Here is a 17,624-nt window from a genome sequence, read left to right on the forward strand (position 1 = left end):
CAAACTAATTAATTCATAAAAGTGCTAACTATTGAAAAGTAGGTACAACCATGTCCTGTCTGTTATTTGTAGCTTGCTAGGGTATAAAGTATCGTCAAATTGTTATTCGAAGGTCATTTGTATGTCACTTCTGGAATAATTATTAATTGGCATTTTACCAGGTTTCCTGTCTGTGCAATAATCATGTGATTACATTTCCCCTAGATTTCACGGATGTGACCTTCTATTTCTGCCTTTTCCCTAGAATAAACCTCCGTAAACCCCTCTCTAGGTCTTGCTATTTACACCTCATTCGAAAAGCCATTTTATTCTCAATGGCTAATAGCCTTCCAACGCAGTAAAGCAGATATTAGGCCGCTTTCAGATACCTGTTAAAAAGCTAAAAAAGCCCATCGCCACTGCTGATAAATTCAGTGACGACGAGTTTAATGGTAAATCAAAGCTGCAGGTGCTCAAATGGCACGTGGCCATTGTAGCTTCATTCGCAGCATCTTAAAAAAAAGGCGAGATATGAGACGACAAATGCAGTTGGACAGTGTTTATGAACAAATGTTCCAACAATACGAAAGGGCAATATACAGAGACATTCCACGCACAATACGTAAACAGGCGGTCAAAAAGACCCCACTTTTGGCAAGCAGCAGACGTATAGACAGGTTTTACAATGGGCACGGTGAAACAGTGATATGTTTGTACAAGAATATGATGAACACATCAGCAATAAATAACAGTGAATCATGACAGGGAAAATCCATCACAAGCTCAACAGAGGTGTGTACAGAGGAAGCAAACACACAGTCAGGCTAATTCCCACGGCCGCACAGAAGGAAATGAGGCACGTTACATTTGATTATGTTCTCACCCCAAATTAATATATGTGTTGGAGCATCACATGACAGACTGTTTCAATAATTTTGTTGGCAGCTTGTTAAGTAAAGGTTTAGTTGCTTTTCTAGTTTCACTGACTGCAGTTCAGTTAGTCATCAGCAATAAGTAGCACCAAACCTTCCTCTCAAGATTAGTGCACTACAATGATCTAAAAATTTGAAGTACGAGAAATTTGCTTGGATATGCTTGCAATCACCGAGATGCTTGGGCCCATGCGTGCAGATATCAGCTATCATCATCATCATTAGCCTATTTAGATTAGCTGCAGGACAAAGGCCTCTTGCACCGACCTCCAACCCCTCCCATCTTGCGCTGCCCTGATAGTGTCCTCAGACTTAATAATGAAGCTTCACAAATTGAAACAAGCACTCAGGGGTGCTTGCTGACGCCGCTAAGTTGCCTCGCCCATTGCAGTATCTTCCATCCCCTCACAGCACCGGTGCCACATTTACTCCTGTTGCGACGATGGGAACGAACCGTGTAAACGTGAGATAGTTGTGGTCAACACGAATGCCACTCAGGCCGCGAAAAAGCTCGGTTCAGGTTACGCACCATCGCGCAAGAATTTGTTTTCGTTGGCTAGTGCAGAGTGTTGCCGGAGCAGACAGACTCCAAAACCACACTCGGTTCAGCGTGCGTCACTGAAACCTCCTCCCGACTACAACACAGAGAACGGGGTTCCTCGATTTCCAGTTTCGGACTGACCACGAGTAGAGCAAGGATTCTCTACGCCGTAGGAATATATAAGAAAAACAGATGTCAGATTGCTTCTCCGGTAGTCCGCAGTGAGTCCGAAACTGCTAGTCCGAAACTGATGGCGTTGTTGGAGCAAACGGACTCCAGAGCCCCTCTATCCAGTAGGTGCCACTGCTTCATGTACTGAACTGTCTTTCACTAGTGATGGTGAGCAGAAATGGTGAAAGTGCCGCCAGTGGTGGACCCAGGGGGAAAAGGGCAACACCCCCTTCCCCACCCGCAAAGCTTTTTCAAAACTAGCACTACTAAGGTCATTCTGAATCCACCTTTGAGCGCAGCATTTGCTAAGTGTACTGCGCAATGAACACTGACTACATGTGTAGCTGTGAGTGCGACGTGAGCCTTGGAGTTTTGAGTATGTCCGCAGTTTCAAGTGCATGTCAGCAGACCAAGAATACATCTTTTCAGACTCACTGCAGCTCACGAATGTAGTTCCATATGGATAAAAATTCGTCCATTTCTATGCTCGATGAAGCCTCTTTCCTCACCTTTTGCTCTTTTTGTGACGAAATGAGCAATATTATTGGTAATAAACAATCTCCAGAGCAGATCCTGCCAACAATAAAAATAGGAAGTCTGAAAGGACTAGACACAGTAAAAATATATCAGCGTGGCTTGCGTAAAAGAAACAACAACCTTGCGGAACTTCAATGCATCTGCAATTGCACTATTATGAACGCTATGAAGAGCACTGCAAAGCAATATGATAAAAGTTGCGGCCTCAGGTACAGTCTCATATTTGCACGCATCACACACGAAATCAAGGGCACTGAGAGTGAGAAATGTCCCGAAATGGCTACTGAGGAGTCAGGCCAATCCAATCCAATCCAGTACATTGTTTGCATGCAACAACCGCTACGCTTCCCATGTGGGCCCGAAAAACACGCGAGGTTTACTGCTGAACCTCAAAATATTGTAATCGCGCACAATGTCAGGAGTGACACCGATACTATGCGTACAAGCAGAAAAACAAAAAGAACGGTCTTCACAAGTAGACATGAAACAGCAGTGATCCCTACAAAATACTGAGCAATCACAAATGCATAAGGTGTGCACCGACTTGCACCGACTGTCTCTCACACTGAGTACGAGTTTTGTAACAATACCTTTTTGGGGAGTAGGTTGCCCAGTGCAGAATCCCCAAACTCCCACAGCACAAAATCTAGGCCCTTGCCATTTCTGAACCCCTATACCCACTCTAACCTGATCGAAAAGCACTACGACTGAACTGTACAGTTTTGTTTCACGCCATGTTTGTTCAGGCTTGCCTAGCAAAAGTGGAGTATTTCTTTCTTCATCAGCTTACGCCACCAATACGGTCAAAGGGCCGTCACTGGAATACGCCGATTCATAAGCACCTCCAGACGACTGGCAGCGTTAAAAGGTGAACAAGGGAGACGTAGCGCTCCCAAAACGTCAACTTCTTTTTGACTTGGTCAGTGACCTGTGTTTCTTGTTTTGTAGTAGGACAACATCAAGGTCAAAAGCCAGCGCTTCAGAACACAGGCCTTGTTAGAACAAAAGGAAGAAAACGTTGCCTCGACCAGACATGGTGGCTTAATCTTCAGTTCGAAGAAATGGATTTACAGCCGAGGAGGTTCAGTTTGGATACAGTGTACTAAAAGGTAAGGTGTGTCGGGCGAAGGAGTGCGGGCCCATTTTGCAATAAAAAATTGTATGGAGCACAGGCGTTCCCCAGAGAACTGCTGTCGCAGCCAGCACCACCTGTAAGTTTTTAAATCAAACTAAACAGTTATTTGAGGGATGTTATACAACTTCATATTATGAAATAAAGAAAGAAGACTATTATGGGCAATAAATAAGGATTAATTTAACAAACAAAACTTCTGAAGCTAACTGGTAAGCAGAAGCCACCAGGGGCGCTGCTTACAACAGGAGTTCCTCAGCAGAAATTTTAATCGCAAAAGGGACGCCCCTAATCGGTCCCGAACGGCACACCTCTCTCTTCTAGTACACTGTAGTTTGGATGCAAACCTTGGCTACGAAGCCCGAAATTCTGGCTTCGTAGCCATGATTTCATAGCCAGTGTCTGTGTCAGCACAGCACAGACACAGCCATTGGACCTGTGTTTCCCTCACATATCTGACACCTGGCCTGAACTTCAAATCTCTCGTCAGCCGGTACCACCACACCTTGCACTACAAAGCATTGCAAAGCCAGAGACTAGACTTGTGAGTGGTAAAGTTGAGTTAGTACATTGTGCCTATAACTGAAAATCGCACAATGGCGTCAAATTAATAGCCCTATCACACGGGCACTTTCAATCGCGATTGAAGTGAATTGCGATCGAGTTTTCGAGCGCGCTCGATGCACTGCCGCTGCTACACGGACGGTTTCAATCGTGATTGAAAAGCTGCACCGCTTGCACACGTGTACGCCAGATGGCACTAACAATGTACTTGCAGCCGGCATCTGGTAACTTCGCGCGGTCGTAGGTATACGTAACTATGGAAATATTTCCGCACGCTTATTTGGGTCAAGTTATTTGACACAATTTGTGGCGTTAGTTGAAGTTGTCCCCTTCTGTGACATTACTGAGCAGCGACGAGAGTATCGCCGCTTTCGTTTGATCGCGCTTGAGAAACCAGGATTGAGTTCGAGCGGGATCGAGCTCGATCGCGATTGAAACTGCTGTGTAGCATGCGCCCGATCTGAATTGAGCTCGATCCGGATCGACTCAATCGCGATTGAAAGTGCCCGTGTGACATGAGCATAAGGGACAGCGTGAGAAGTTTGGATTACATAAGATCAAACGGCAACAATTTGTCGATAAAGGAGAATATGAATTGGCAGACACAGCAGAGCAATAGTGCTTACATCTGTTAACAATGCAAAGCGCCTCGAAGTAAATGAAAATTTTCAGGTACGTATACCTTGCAACACAGTATAAGTACAGTTTAAACACTTCCACCTACTTTCTCATAGTTAAACTTGAACCTGCTATATTTTCCACTATTAGAAAAAAAAAAAAAGTGCTGAAATTATTTTCCTCTTCCTACGTCCTTTTTGTCCCCGCAAAGGTAAAGAGAAAATGTGTTGCATCTTTCCAGTTACCTACGTCCACACATGCCAAAATCCCAAGGCTTTGCACTAAACCCCAAATCTTCGGGAAAATGACTAAAGGTTGCCGGCTTCTTCACGCTGCATTTTCTTATGGCAAGAAGAAGCTAGCGAAACAAAACTAGAATAACGCGCCACTGACGTGACTCCAATTATTGCCTTTTCCCACAAGCTATTGCACAAACACTGCTCAGTCCAAACACATGTTCAAAACTATGTTCAGATCGCACTTTTTTCGAGCCGCCATGAATCTTTCAGCAGCAATAGTGCGTACATCTGTTCACCACCTCCGTAAAGACTTGAACATGCATTTTAGAAGGCTGCACTGCAGTTTTCGTATTTCTTGTTGATATAAAGCAGGGCAATCTGAATTGTACAAGCATAAATAATAGTTTGCAATCTAACAACCGAAAGCAACACTTGGGCTATACAGCAAGCTGTACAGGATGGCTTTGGATTATTTTAGCATTTCTAGCGCGTGCAATAAATGCGTTGTGTACAAAGGAGTCCCCGTACATCACCTGCACTGGACATCGAGTCATCGAATCGTCATCGAGAGTCAATGAACGAGCTCACCCCCCAAGAGCTGACTGCCTTAGTGCTTGTCGTGACATGTTTTACTCTGTAGAGAGGCTGCTGCTTTGAAACAACACCAGGGAGCAGCATTTTATATACCAACGTGAACGCCTGAGTACACAATTTTAGGTGGGAATTCAAGAAAACTCGTGCCGCCTTGACTAAACGAAAGCCCACCAGTACAACAAACCTTTTAAAATAGGCTTGAAACAGCAGACCACATTTCGAAAACTAGCCTTAGCTGCCAAACTGTACTGTGCCATTAAATTCACTAAAATCTTGTACGCAACAAAGTGAACACAAAAATACTCTGTCAACACTGTGTGTGCTGCTTTACGATAATTTAAACAGTAACCTTAAAGGGACCCTGCAACACTTCCGATAAACACTTTCACTTTTTCCTTCAAAGCGTTGCGAAAGCTATATAGTCATCGCCAGCATGGAGTGGCTTTGTGTCATTTGTTCGTCACAGCAGACCCGCCCTCCATTTCTGCTTTGCTTTTGTGGCTTTCTTTTCAAGGTGGCTGTCGGATTCGTTCGTGGCTGCAACTGAAGGAAAGCCGGTCAATAGCCGCTACACCGCTGGAATGACGTAATTACAGCGGTTGAAGAACCCCCAAAACCAGGAAAGAGAGAAAAATTTTTGAGCAAGTTTCCAAGTTACCTGATGGGCACAGAGCAGTAATTCTTGACTGAGGTACTTAGCGACCGGCCAATCAAAGTACTGGGAGTGTTGGTTGACTACATTCCGCAAGCATTTAAGATTTCGGAGAAAAAAAAAAAAAAAAAAGTTGAAAAAAAGTGTTGCAGGGTCCTTTTAAAATAGATAAAGAAATGCATTCCCCGTCAGAGGACATGTCGAGGTTCCATTCATCGAGCGTACCTTCCAACTCGTACAAAAACAGGAGGACTCCCAAGATTCTGGATGCTCCTCCATGGTGTGACGGAGCTCTCACAGCTGTGTAGATGGTACATAGAAGCAGAGTGGGGGTGTCCCCCTCCCCCCCTTTGTCACGTGACTAGATGAGGTGCAGCGTAGCAACGTCCCGCGGTGCGTGGCTGACCACCAGGAGATTGTCGTAGCTCGGAGGTGGTTGGCCAGCAGCGGCGACTGTGGCTGCCCTGAGATGGCAGAGAGCACGCAACACTAAGGAGTGAGCGGTGATAGGATCTGTGCAAAACAAATGACAACTGCAGTCTTATAGCCAGTATTCAATGAAAAGTTTAGCTGTCAATTTCCTCACTTGGCAACACTGAAATGGCCACGGACATGGCCGAAGCGCCACGGACATGGCGCGGCTTGTGCCACTGCGGCCGAAGAAAAATATAACATCGGCGTGCGCCGTCTGCTTCGTTTCAACCCGGTTCTCAACGGTGGTGCCAACAGAGTTGTTATTAATCACACTCACATTGGAGTCGAGGCATTAATTTGCGTTTGGCGGGCTAAAGCTTGGAATGTCCAACCCATATGATGAGCTTAGCACGAACAAGTACCACCATCCCGCGGAGCCCGACGTAACCAGTGACAACGCGCTCACATGATTGCCTGCATGCACGCCTCGCTATTGAATACAGGCGAAGAGCATCCGAAAGTGAAGGTCCTTTCTGTGGTGGTAATATACTATTAAATAGAGAAACATGCGTCACGTCTATATGCACGTCTCGACGTGTTTTGCACAAAACATGCCAAAAACTCTGTATCTGCTATAAAACTGACAACCACAGCAGCACTATAGCCAAAAACACTCAAAGCTGCAGATCACTTTTGTGGTACTGTACTACTAAATAGAGATGTTTTTTTTTGTTCGTTTATATAAGCACGTCTATACAAGTTTTGCATGAAACAAAATTTTAAGATCTTTGCATTTGCTAAATAATGTTCTGTATAACGATATCAAACTACGTATTTTTAATACCCGTATATAAAAGAAAGCGTTTTTATTTTGCTTCTTTTTCGGTGCATCGTATAGCACATTTAGGCGTAATATTTTGTGCTCACAAACACACACAAAAATGAATGTGGACAAATGGGTGCTGCGAATTGCAGCAATAGGCTAACATACCACCGACTGATAAAATTGGCTGATTGATGCTGATTGACTGGGTGCCACTCATTTGAACAGCTGTTTTATCCAGCCCTGCCCAGTTAACATCTATGCTGCACTCACATGAATGCACCGTAATGGAATCTACATAAACTTGACACACATTGTGTACTTCCAAATGCAACAATGTTAGGCCTTGAAAGCTTATACAGTTGAACCCTGTTATACCAAACTGAATACAAAGTTTGTTTGGTAATGATTCATTTCAATGACACCTATTCTTTTTATAACAAAATCGAAACCTCGAGAGCCGTGCGATATCGGCTATAATAAAGAAATATTTGGTTCCCGCGAGGCTCAAAATTTGACAGCTAGCATATTAAAAGCAAAATTAAAAATGAGTGAGACAAAACAACCATATTTTTAGTAGCTTGAAAAACTGCAGAACTATAAAAGGCCCTTATAGAAAAGGCCCTTTATTGCGTGGACACTTTGAAACACTTTATTCCACCCAGACTGTGACAAGCCACCAGGCAAAGGCCACATCCTCCTTCAAGTAAATAAGAATGGAGGCCTGTTTTGCCAAACGAACTTTGTTCTGTTGTAATTTCACGATCCCACATTTCGGTCTGTTCAGTTTTAAATGCCACAAAAAGACAGATAAGGATTACCTCGCTTATAGTGGGTTCGAAGCCTAGAACAATGCGTTTTTTATCTAGGATTGTTGCGCAAGCCACATTGCCAATTTATTAGAGCCGATTTTTACCTCTACGGTTACAACGAATATTGGATATAATGAACTAATTTACGGCCTGCCTTTACACTACTTTGTTACAACGAGGTTCGACCAAAGCGTAAAACTCTGGTGGCCCGCGCACTCTCCTCAAAGGTCTCCCCATTTCCCTAGTTTACCTAGCCTTCCCCGCAAAGTTTCCCTAGCCTCCTCACAAGCTTCAGCAGATTTAGCTTACCGGGAGCCCGGTGTGAGGAGCCAGTGAGGCTGGGTGCTAGGGACGGCCGCAGGCACCGTTGCGACACTGTGCACCGATGCCGGGCCGTAGCCGCGCCGCTGCGCTTTTCCCGGAGACAAATTTTGCGGCTGCAGCCGGTGCATCCCCGATGCAATGTCCACAGCGCAGGGAAGCGCCACCTGCATCGCAAACGTCACACCGTTGCACTGGCCTCACGCAATCTGTGCACAAAAGCACCAACGATAGCAGCAGCCTAAGAGAAAAAAATAAATCGGCAGTTTGCTAATCTGCTCTGCTGCTAAATAAACAGCGATTAAAATGCTTTTCATTTTTGCCCTCCCCGAGTGGTCCACGAATTTTGATCCCCGGGTGGTCAAAATTAATCCGGAGCCCTCCACTACCGCACGCCTCGTGGCCAAGGTGTAGTTTCAATCCGTTAAACTCTCAGTTTTTTGGGGGGGAAAAGAATAAATAAAAGCTTGCATGGTGTATAACAAAAATTTTGATCCATGCACCAGCAACCACAGTTACAATGCCTACAGTTACCTAGTTAGCACAGCGAATTGGCAACACAACCTTATAACACCTTGCACCAGGCTGCAGTGGAGCACAGTTGACAGAGACCTAGTTACACCTACTCTAAAGCATAGTGTTGCAGGAATGTGATAGCGCGAGGTTGGTTAGGACTGCCATCAAACTAGCCAAGGCCGCCAAAGGGCCCATGGCACTGCTAGAAACTGCCACTATGCTTATGCTTGTGGTAGAGACCACACTTTGTCTCATTTAGGTTAAAAATATGAACCAGCTCTAAAGGGACAGACAACCCATTTTTGTTGAGTGTATGTTTTATATAGCCAGCGTTTTATATAGTGGGGTAACCATAAACAAACAGGTGGAAATAATTTTAATTTGGCACTAAATTTTCTGAAATCTGAAAGGTGGCGGTTCATAGTACACAAACTCGACGCTACATGAAGTGTCCTGGTCACGTGACCTGCCAACCTTGCAGCTACTGAAACTGCTGAAACGCTGATTCACTTATTGGAAACCTTTCAACGCAAATATTTGTATAAGTTTAAATTGTATATGTACATATTTTTATACATGCTTACGAAAATTTTAACGACACGCCGCTCACCGTTGGGTTGCTGCTGGGTTGCTTTTATTCAGTGTGGCTAACCGAACCTCCACGCCCAGAATCAACAGCAGCGTTCAGGAAACAGACCCAGTGAAGGAGCTTCCTGCCTGTGCTGTATGTTATCTGATGAATCTGCCTGAATCAGGGGCGTTTCTTTTGTCGAAATATTCGTTTTGAGCTTCAAAAAAATGCCAAAGGCAGCTAAAAAAAAAAAAAAAGGACGCACACGGGGAGAATTCAACTGCCGACCTACACGACATGAAGCTAACTTTCTACCTCACGTCCATACCAACAGATGGCGCCTTCGTGCAAAATAGAGTATGTGATACTAGGCTATCAATACGTACAGCTGACTGCTTTTAGAGAATAAAAAAAAAAGCGTAAAAAAATAAGAGTCTGCAAACCAGTTTTTTTAGCTCGGGACAAGTTTTTGAATACCGCTTTTCATCCCGCATACAGACAAAAGTATGTTGCTGCGCTACTGTATGTCATGGTTGTCAGTATTATCTTTGGGAGGACACATACGGCTTGTACACCTAAAAATTTCGATTTAAGAAGTTTTAGGGCGTTATCAGCAAAACCGTTTCGCGTTAAGGTGTTTTGAGGGATGCCCTTTTATTTGGGATAGAGAACGTCAACAAAAATTGGTTGTCTGTCCCTTTAAGGGAGGACACAGTGCGGCACCACATCAACAGCGAGACGACGACTTTCAGCGGTCACCTGTCGCGGCGGCCCGACAGACGACACGAGCGGGTTGTAGTGCACCGTGGCCGGCGGTGCAGACGGTGCCTGCAGCGTCGTCCGCCGTGCCCGCCGCAGCTCCTTGCTGCGCATGTAGCACTGGAGCAGCAGCAGCGACACGTTGACGCCGATGAGCAGGACGCCGATGTAGACAAAGACTAGCAAGTCTCCGCCGGGACCGCTGCCCGGAGGCTCGCTGATCCCGGCGGGCATCGCGGGAAGCTCGGGATCAACGGTGGCATCCGGGGCCCCCGTCTGGATGGCACCGGCGATGACTAGAGCGATGCCCGTCAGAATGGCTGACACATAGAACACCTGGGGAGGACACGTGATAGCGTGTAAGTCACCAAGACGGGCAGTAATATCAATGAGTGTGCAGTAAACACTCCGACACGAGTGGATATCACAGGTCACGCAGCAATGTTTGGGGTTCAACATTCCTTGAGCTGAATTTTAGTGCAAGAATGAAGCTGCAGCTCCGTCTTCTTTCCACCGTTGCCAAACGTTATTTCTCAGTGACTCACGATAAACGGTGGTGTACGTCTTATCTGGGACAAACTCACTGAGGGTCATCCTTATCCTTTCCATGTTAGGAAATTGATTGATTGATTGTGGGGTTTAACGCGCCGACGCAACGCAGGCGATGAGGAGCGCCGTAGTGGAGGGCTCCGGATTAATTTTGACCACCTGGGGATCTTTAACGTGCGCCGAAATCCATGTTAGGAAATGGAAGGCCACAAGTCACAAGGAAAGCCACAAGGAAGGCCACCCAAGGAAACCATGAGTTCTTCACTGATGTGAGGAATGAATTAAGGGTGGCACCAGTGGCAAGGAACCATTTGGAATGCCGATTTCAAACACCAAAGTTTAATGAGCTGTAATATTAGTTCCAAGCGGTGCATCAAAGAACCGCTTCTCTTATTGCATTAACTTGTGCTCATAGTGTTGGAAAATGTAAAGATTACAGTTTTATGACCAGCACTATTTTGTCCATTGTTCCTCCAAAAATGGCTAATTATCTCTAATTATCTCGGGAACTAATTGACCAACTAAAAAAATAATGGCATATTTGAAATCAGTGGGGAAAAGCAGCAAGACTGACAAGTCTCACAAAGTTTACTTAAAAATTAAACGAAATAGTTTTAAGAGCCATGTTCCCCCTTAAACAGTTGTAACACAGTCTCTCAGTCTCTCTCTCTCGCTCTCTCTCTCAAACAACTCCCCCCCCCCCCCCCCCCTTCCCGCCACCATCATTCAGGATAGAGATGAACACGCATATGCACACATTAAATTATCTCACTACTACTCCTATAAAGGGCCAACCACATGAAGCAATTTTTGGGAGCGAAGCGATGTGGTGAAAAGTCAATGCTATGACGACTACCTGCTTACCAATGCAAGCATACGGTAATGACAGCCACTAACGAAGAAAGGAGAGAGAGAGAGAAAACATTTTAATGAGCTCATATGTGAGAGTGGAACCCTAGTCCGGGAATCCATGCGTTGCCCTCGCCGTCTTGGCCCGTGTCACCAGGAGAGTCTGGTCCTCCGGTTGACAGCTGGTCAACAGTGTCTCCCACAGCTCAGGAAAGAAACGGGTGGAGAGGGGTGGTAGGGCTGGGTTGTGAGCGCATTCCGCAATTATATGCTGGAGGGTACCTAGCTGTGGACAAAACTTGCATAGCGCGGAGTACTGTGTGGGAAACAATAAATTCCTTCGAACCGAAGAAAGGAAGCAACGTTGATATTGCTGACATGTGTCATGTTCCCCATTCAGTAAGCTCATCATAACCTAAATAATGAAAACATAATGCAGTTTTCTGTAAGATCACGTAACTGTGCCTATAAGAGTGTTTGTGGTTGCGCTTCTCTCAACAGTTGTGCTCTGTTTCCCATCACAAAATGCTCATACAGAAGGTTGTCTCTCACTCGCGCGTTCACACGTACATATAAAGCACTTGCATGAGCATCAAACGTCTGCCCAGTGTATGGTACAGAAGAGCACGTGCATTCTGCTTCAGTGACTGGTCAGTGCGCACCATCACATGGTACAGATTCACCAGCGAAGCATGGAGCTGGTGAAGGCTTTGTGGGTGGATGCATGAAAGCCTGCACTGGCTGCAGACATAGCCACCAATAAATTGCAGGCTAAGAGTAACACCACATAAAACTTGCCACTACTGGTTATTGCTCCAGCCACTTTTGGGTGACAGGCAAAACTTTCTGTCGAGCAGAACCAAGTGATGCAGCAAGAGTTAGCAACAGAGAGGCTTGGTGACACAGCCTGACCTTGTCCCTTTTTGCTGCCGCCAGTTGCATCACTCACAAAAATTGCTCCATGTGGTTATGCCTTGATGCCTGGGCATAAAGGGACCCTGAACACCTTTTTCAACTTTTTGTTTTAAATCTTACATGCTTGCAGAACGTAGTCAACCAACACATCGAGTACTTAGATCAGGGGTTCGCAAAGTACCTCAGCCAAAAATTACTGCTCTATGCCCATCAGATAACTTGGAAACTTGCTCAAAAGATTTTTCTCTCTTTCCCGGTATTGGCGTTCTCTGACCACTGCAATTACGTCATTACAGCGCTGTAGCAGCGATTGCCCGGCCTTCCTTCAGTTGCAGCAATGAACACATTCGATAGCCACTTTAAAAAGAAAGCCACAAAAGGAAAGCACAAACGGAAGGCGTATCTGCTGCGACGAGCAAATCATGCAGTGTCGTTCCATGCTTGCCATGGGTTTCACAGTGCTTCCAGACGCGAAGGAAAGAGTGAAAGCATTTATTGGAGGTGTTGCAGAGTCTTTTTAAACAACACTGCACATGAGCTACATTTTCAAAATGCTACACTGACATAAAACGGCACAACACGACATGATTACAGCATAACTGATAAGGATGAAAGCAGGAAACACGGGATGATGCTAGTTTTCCTTTCATCTTACACAGAGACACAGGACGATGCTAGGCCCTTCCTTTCGTCGTCGTCGTAGTCAGTTACATGAGTAATCACGTCTTACTACGCTCTATACCAACTAGCCCGACTTTCTGCCTAAACTGCCCCAATGTGTGCCGCTCTCGAGGAATCCCTTTTTCGAGAACCATGAAGCAGCGCACCTGCTGGAAGTAGTGGCAGACCTCGTGTGCATTGCACGTGACCGTGGACACAGGTGGCTGGGCGGGGGCCGAGGTGGCCGAGAGGGAGCGCATTGGCGGGGGGTGCATTGCCCCCCCGGCGTGGGGGTGCGGGGCAAAGGGGGGCACGCGCGGCACCCCATGCAGGCCCCCCGCCGACAGGTGGGGCAGGTGGTAGCCCTGCTGGTGCGACGAGGGCGGAGGGGTGCAGCTGCCACACCGCCCCTCGCTCGGCTCGAACAGCAGCGACGACATCCTGGGGGCGGGAAATACAAACCAGCTCATTGCTACGGGGTGGCAAAGCGAGGTTAGTGAGCCGTTTCCAAGAAATCGGAGAGGATGTAGAATACGTTAGCAGTAGATTTGGTGTGCGTGCACATGCACACGCACTGCGAGCACTAGGCTTCATTGTTTCACCTGAAATCATTCTAACGATAAACTTCACAGTGCAGTACATTTGTCCTACATTTCCATTTATCATCATCATCGTCGCTGGGCTTAGATCATTCAAAGCAAACAGTCTAACCTGCCCTTCTCCCCACCCCTACCCCCTCTGTATGTGCGCGCGCGTATGATGAATTATGAAATTTCTCCTCACTACGTCGAATGACACGTCTGACTCTGATCCCCAGAGGGATCAGGATATTGCTTTTGAAGAGCAAGGAAAACGATGCGGTGTCATTACTATATGCTTTGCTATCCACTCATGTGCCACACCTCTCGACTCGCTTTACTGTTTAGACTCGATAGGTAGGCACGGCAAAAAAAGCCAGCATTGCACAGACACACGCTAAACGAAACATCAAGAAAAAAATGCTTTCAACCAAATAAGTTTCCCTGTACACTCGTCTGATGAATGCCCCAAAAAGCATACCATGCGTAATGAAACGACTTGCAGGAGATTGCTCCTAGCAATAAGCCCCCACGCTAAGTAACCAGACTGGATCCACTGTACACTACTATTATTCCGAGAAACACAAACATTACCTTTTCGTGTCAGGTTTCGCCTGCGCTGTGCAAAGCTCGTCATCTGGTCTCCGAGACGATTTTGTCAACATGCGTTCTATTCCGTTGATATCGTGCGCGCTGTGCGCTAATTCCAACGCGCACGCCTTTGCGAACGAACTTCGAGCCTCGACCTCCGTCGCGTTCGGCGCCAATTTACGATCACGTTGCCACCGGCAAATAAACTCATCCGACGCCAAGCCGCACGGCCGGTTCCGGGGATCCCCCAATGTAAACAAACGCGGGGGCGAGATCACGTACACAGATGGGCCGCGATCGGCGACCCCGGCAAGCCAGTGCGTTTAAAAATGGAAGATAGCGTTCACGCTTGGTGGTTTATTGCGCGCAAAACGTAAACATACCTTCTAGTCCGTGGGGACTGTCACGCACGGCTCTCCGGTCTTGAGCGCTTTGCGGAGCCATCTGCGCTGCAGTTCCCGCAGCTCATGGCTCTCGACGAGGTGTATTGCATATTTTATGCGGAAAACATGCGATATTTGAAAAAGAGAGCCTTGGAAGTCTATGAAGGAGGAAAGAACGCACGAAGAATTTTGATCATCTCAAAGGCAGGGAGAGAGCGAAAACTGACAGCCCGCAACCTAAAGCGGTTTCGGCCACTTCCGTAACAGAAGCCGCAACATGCCATCCGCATTCTTGGTGGATTGCAGGAGGAGGCGTAACGTCTCCTATCAAAATGCAAATAGCCAGATATTAAGCAATCTTTCTAATGTTTATTTGGTATAATTGTAATAAATAGAACTTATTTTCACAAATTTAGCGCATTACTACGACACTACCGTTCACGCCTCGGCTAAAACGACAAGAACGCTTGTTTATGTTTTGCTGTCGCGGTATCGGCGTTGTGCTTTACCTTTTCGATGTTAATCAGTAAAGCTCGGGTGATTTCTCTCAGGTCGGCGCATTGCTCCGATGTAGATCTCAACAGTTAGGTCCACGTCGACGGCGCACGGCGTTCCCCGGACCCCCGCGATGTCGGTATTTGAGGAAGCGGCGCAGATATTCCGCAAGGAGTTCGCTTTCCGACGATCGTCTGCATGGCGACTGCCCGATCCGAGCCACCTGTGTTCGGAGACCGAAGTGTCCTGGCAGTTGCCGAGCCTCCAGCAAATGAAGGCGGAGCTGAACACCACCAAGAGCCTCTTGAACGAAATGGAACCGATCGCCTGGCGCCGGCACACGACGTGGACGAACCGCGCCGGCAGCGTGATGCACAAGGTGCGCCAAAGCGCCTCGCCGGAGCTGCTTACTCAGGCCTGGTGCAAGTTCTACCAGCTCCTGCACGACTACGATCTCGCCCGAGCCGACCCTTTACGCTCCTTCCATCTCTGTGAGGCGCCCGGCGCCTTTGTCCTCGCTTTGCAGCACTACCTGCATTCGATGGACGATCGAAACAGCGGCGACAACTGGACGTGGTTCGCGAACACCCTGAACCCGTACTACGAAGGGAACGAGTTCAAGTCCACGGTCACCGACGACAGACTTATATTCGCGACGCTGCCGCAGTGGTACTTCGGCCAGGACCAAACGGGGGACGTCATGTCGAGGGATTTCAGGGTGGAGTGCTTCCTGGAATCGCGAGGGGACAGCGGCGAGTTCGATCTGGTCACCGCCGACGGGAGCGTGGACTGCCAGGACGACCCGGCCGAGCAGGAGGCGACGGTGTCGACCCTGCACTCCGCTGAAGCGCTGGCGGCGTTCAAGCTTCTCGCCGACGGCGGCAACTTGGTGCTGAAGATGTTCACCTTCTTCGAACGACCGTCCGTCTGCCTGCTGTACATCCTCAACTGCGTCTTCCGCCAGGTGCACGTCAAGAAGCCAGCGTGCAGCAAGCCCGGGAACTCCGAGGTCTACGTCGTCTGTACGTCCTTCAAGAAGGAGGCGCTCACGAGCGCCCACCTTGCAGCGCTCACGCAGCTCGTCGAAGAGCGGCAGGCATTCTGCGTGAAGCGCCGCGAAGACCTGCCGGACGACTTTGTAAGCCAGGTCGAGGAGTGCGTGCGATACTTCAAGGAGCTCCAGGAGAGGACCATACGCGAAAACGTCGACTGGTTCCAAAATGACATGGACCAGCCCAGCTGTCTGAGGCTGCAGAGCGTGAAGGACGCGGTGGCGTCGCTCTACATCGAACGCTACGGCTGCCGCCAGGTGGCGCAGCCACCCTTGCCCCTGTCCCAGGGACAGGTGTTCTTGCGATTCCGTGGCTGGAACGTCGCCAGCTTTGCGGAGCGCAACGGACGAAGCGACTGGTGGAAAGAGCACACCGCGGAGCTGCGTAAACTGCTCAACTCCATCCAGTATGCAAGTCTACACAAGCCGACCTTCCGGAAGGGGCCGTCAGACAGGGTTGTTCCACGTGCATCTTGGATTTGCACCGGTCGGAGATACGGCAAGGTTCCGGGGCTCTCAAAGTTCTGTGCGCCCGCACTCCTCGACCTCGCTCTCATGCTTGGACTCGCCGACTCCGTCGATTCCGCTAGTGACCTGACGGAGGGATTGGACAGAACCAGGGTGGTGTTTGTAAACTGCAGAGAGGACAATGTGAGTTCGGCAAAGGCCATATCGAGCGCCGTGTCCGAACTAGACTTTGGCAAGCAGCTGGTGGTCAGGTTCCGCGAAACGCTGAGCCGGTTTTCGGTTGGCGTGCTCTACCTCCTCAGCTGTCTTTTCAGCACGACTTCGGTGGTGTTCTCGAAAGTCCCCGGAATGTGGCCGTTGTGGACTTTCGGAGATGTCGACGTAGAGCATGCGGATGAACTCCTGAAGTACTTTGCGGAGATCGCAGCCGTAGAAGTGGAGCCGACGTTGACGGTTCTAGAGGTCGTTCCACTGCCAATCCTCTGCCATGCGAAGTTCAGCAAGTTCGTCAAATCCGTTAATGACAGCGTGCTGCACAAATTTGTGGCTGCGGTTTTGGACACGGCTGATGGCAGCAGAAACGATGTGGAACAGTTGCCCGACGTGTGAAGAGTGGAACGTTTGTGATGCTGGCTGCAATTTGCTGGCCGCGTGTGAAATGTATTTATGTTGTTACGCGTGTGCTGCATTTACACAGCAATCCTTTAGTACAGGGAATATATTCGTGTAGTTGTGGTGCTACATGTTTTAGCGTCTTGTAAATAAAGTTACGTGTGCGTCGTACTAATGCGTGCTGAAATCACTCGTCCAAATATAAAATTTTTTGCAGAAACGGGAGGTCATTAACCACCGTCTTGATTTGCCATTACACACTTAAGTATAATTTATCTCTGAATAAAAACATTTCCTG

At 47.6% G+C, this 17,624-nt stretch overlaps 2 protein-coding genes across 3 annotated transcripts; one reads left to right on the forward strand and one right to left on the reverse strand.

The window, feature by feature from the left end:
- Positions 1-523: 523 nt before the first annotated feature.
- Positions 524-15,060, reverse strand: LOC144138138 (uncharacterized). 2 transcript variants are annotated; one of them, XM_077670268.1, is made up of 5 exons: positions 14,701-15,060; positions 13,316-13,589; positions 10,176-10,511; positions 8,318-8,496; positions 524-6,423 (listed from the first exon to the last, which is right to left on the reverse strand). In XM_077670268.1, the coding sequence occupies exons 2-5, from the start codon at positions 13,586-13,588 to the stop codon at positions 6,321-6,323; spliced, it is 891 nt and encodes a 296-aa protein (XP_077526394.1). In that variant the 5' UTR covers position 13,589; positions 14,701-15,060; the 3' UTR covers positions 524-6,320. The 2 variants fall into 2 exon arrangements, with proteins under 2 accessions (XP_077526394.1, XP_077526393.1); XM_077670267.1 differs by lacking the exon at positions 14,701-15,060 and adding an exon at positions 14,321-14,674.
- A 122-nt stretch (positions 15,061-15,182) lies between these two features.
- On the forward strand, positions 15,183-17,512 carry Aft (cap methyltransferase 2). Its single transcript, XM_077670263.1, has one exon. The coding sequence runs from the start codon at positions 15,329-15,331 to the stop codon at positions 17,321-17,323; it is 1,995 nt and encodes a 664-aa protein (XP_077526389.1). The 5' UTR covers positions 15,183-15,328; the 3' UTR covers positions 17,324-17,512.
- Positions 17,513-17,624: the final 112 nt, after the last annotated feature.

This window comes from Haemaphysalis longicornis, unplaced genomic scaffold (genome assembly GCF_048455015.1).
Source record: "Haemaphysalis longicornis isolate Haplotype H1 unplaced genomic scaffold, Haemaphysalis longicornis Haplotype H1 scaffold_5, whole genome shotgun sequence".
Taxonomy (NCBI): Eukaryota; Metazoa; Arthropoda; class Arachnida; order Ixodida; family Ixodidae; genus Haemaphysalis; species Haemaphysalis longicornis.

Coding starts and splice junctions, on each gene's coding strand:
- LOC144138138 (XM_077670267.1), bottom strand. CDS start 14,391: ATGTTGACAAAATCGTCTCGGAGACCAGATGACGAGCTTTGCACAGCG. Junction 13,590..14,320: donor GCGAAACCTGACACGAAAAG/GTAATGTTTGTG, acceptor TCCCGCCCCCAG/GATGTCGTCGCTGCTGTTCG. Junction 6,424..8,317: donor CTCCTCACACCGGGCTCCCG/GTAAGCTAAATC, acceptor CTGCCATCTCAG/GGCAGCCACAGTCGCCGCTG.
- Aft (XM_077670263.1), top strand. CDS start 15,329: ATGTCGGTATTTGAGGAAGCGGCGCAGATATTCCGCAAGGAGTTCGCT.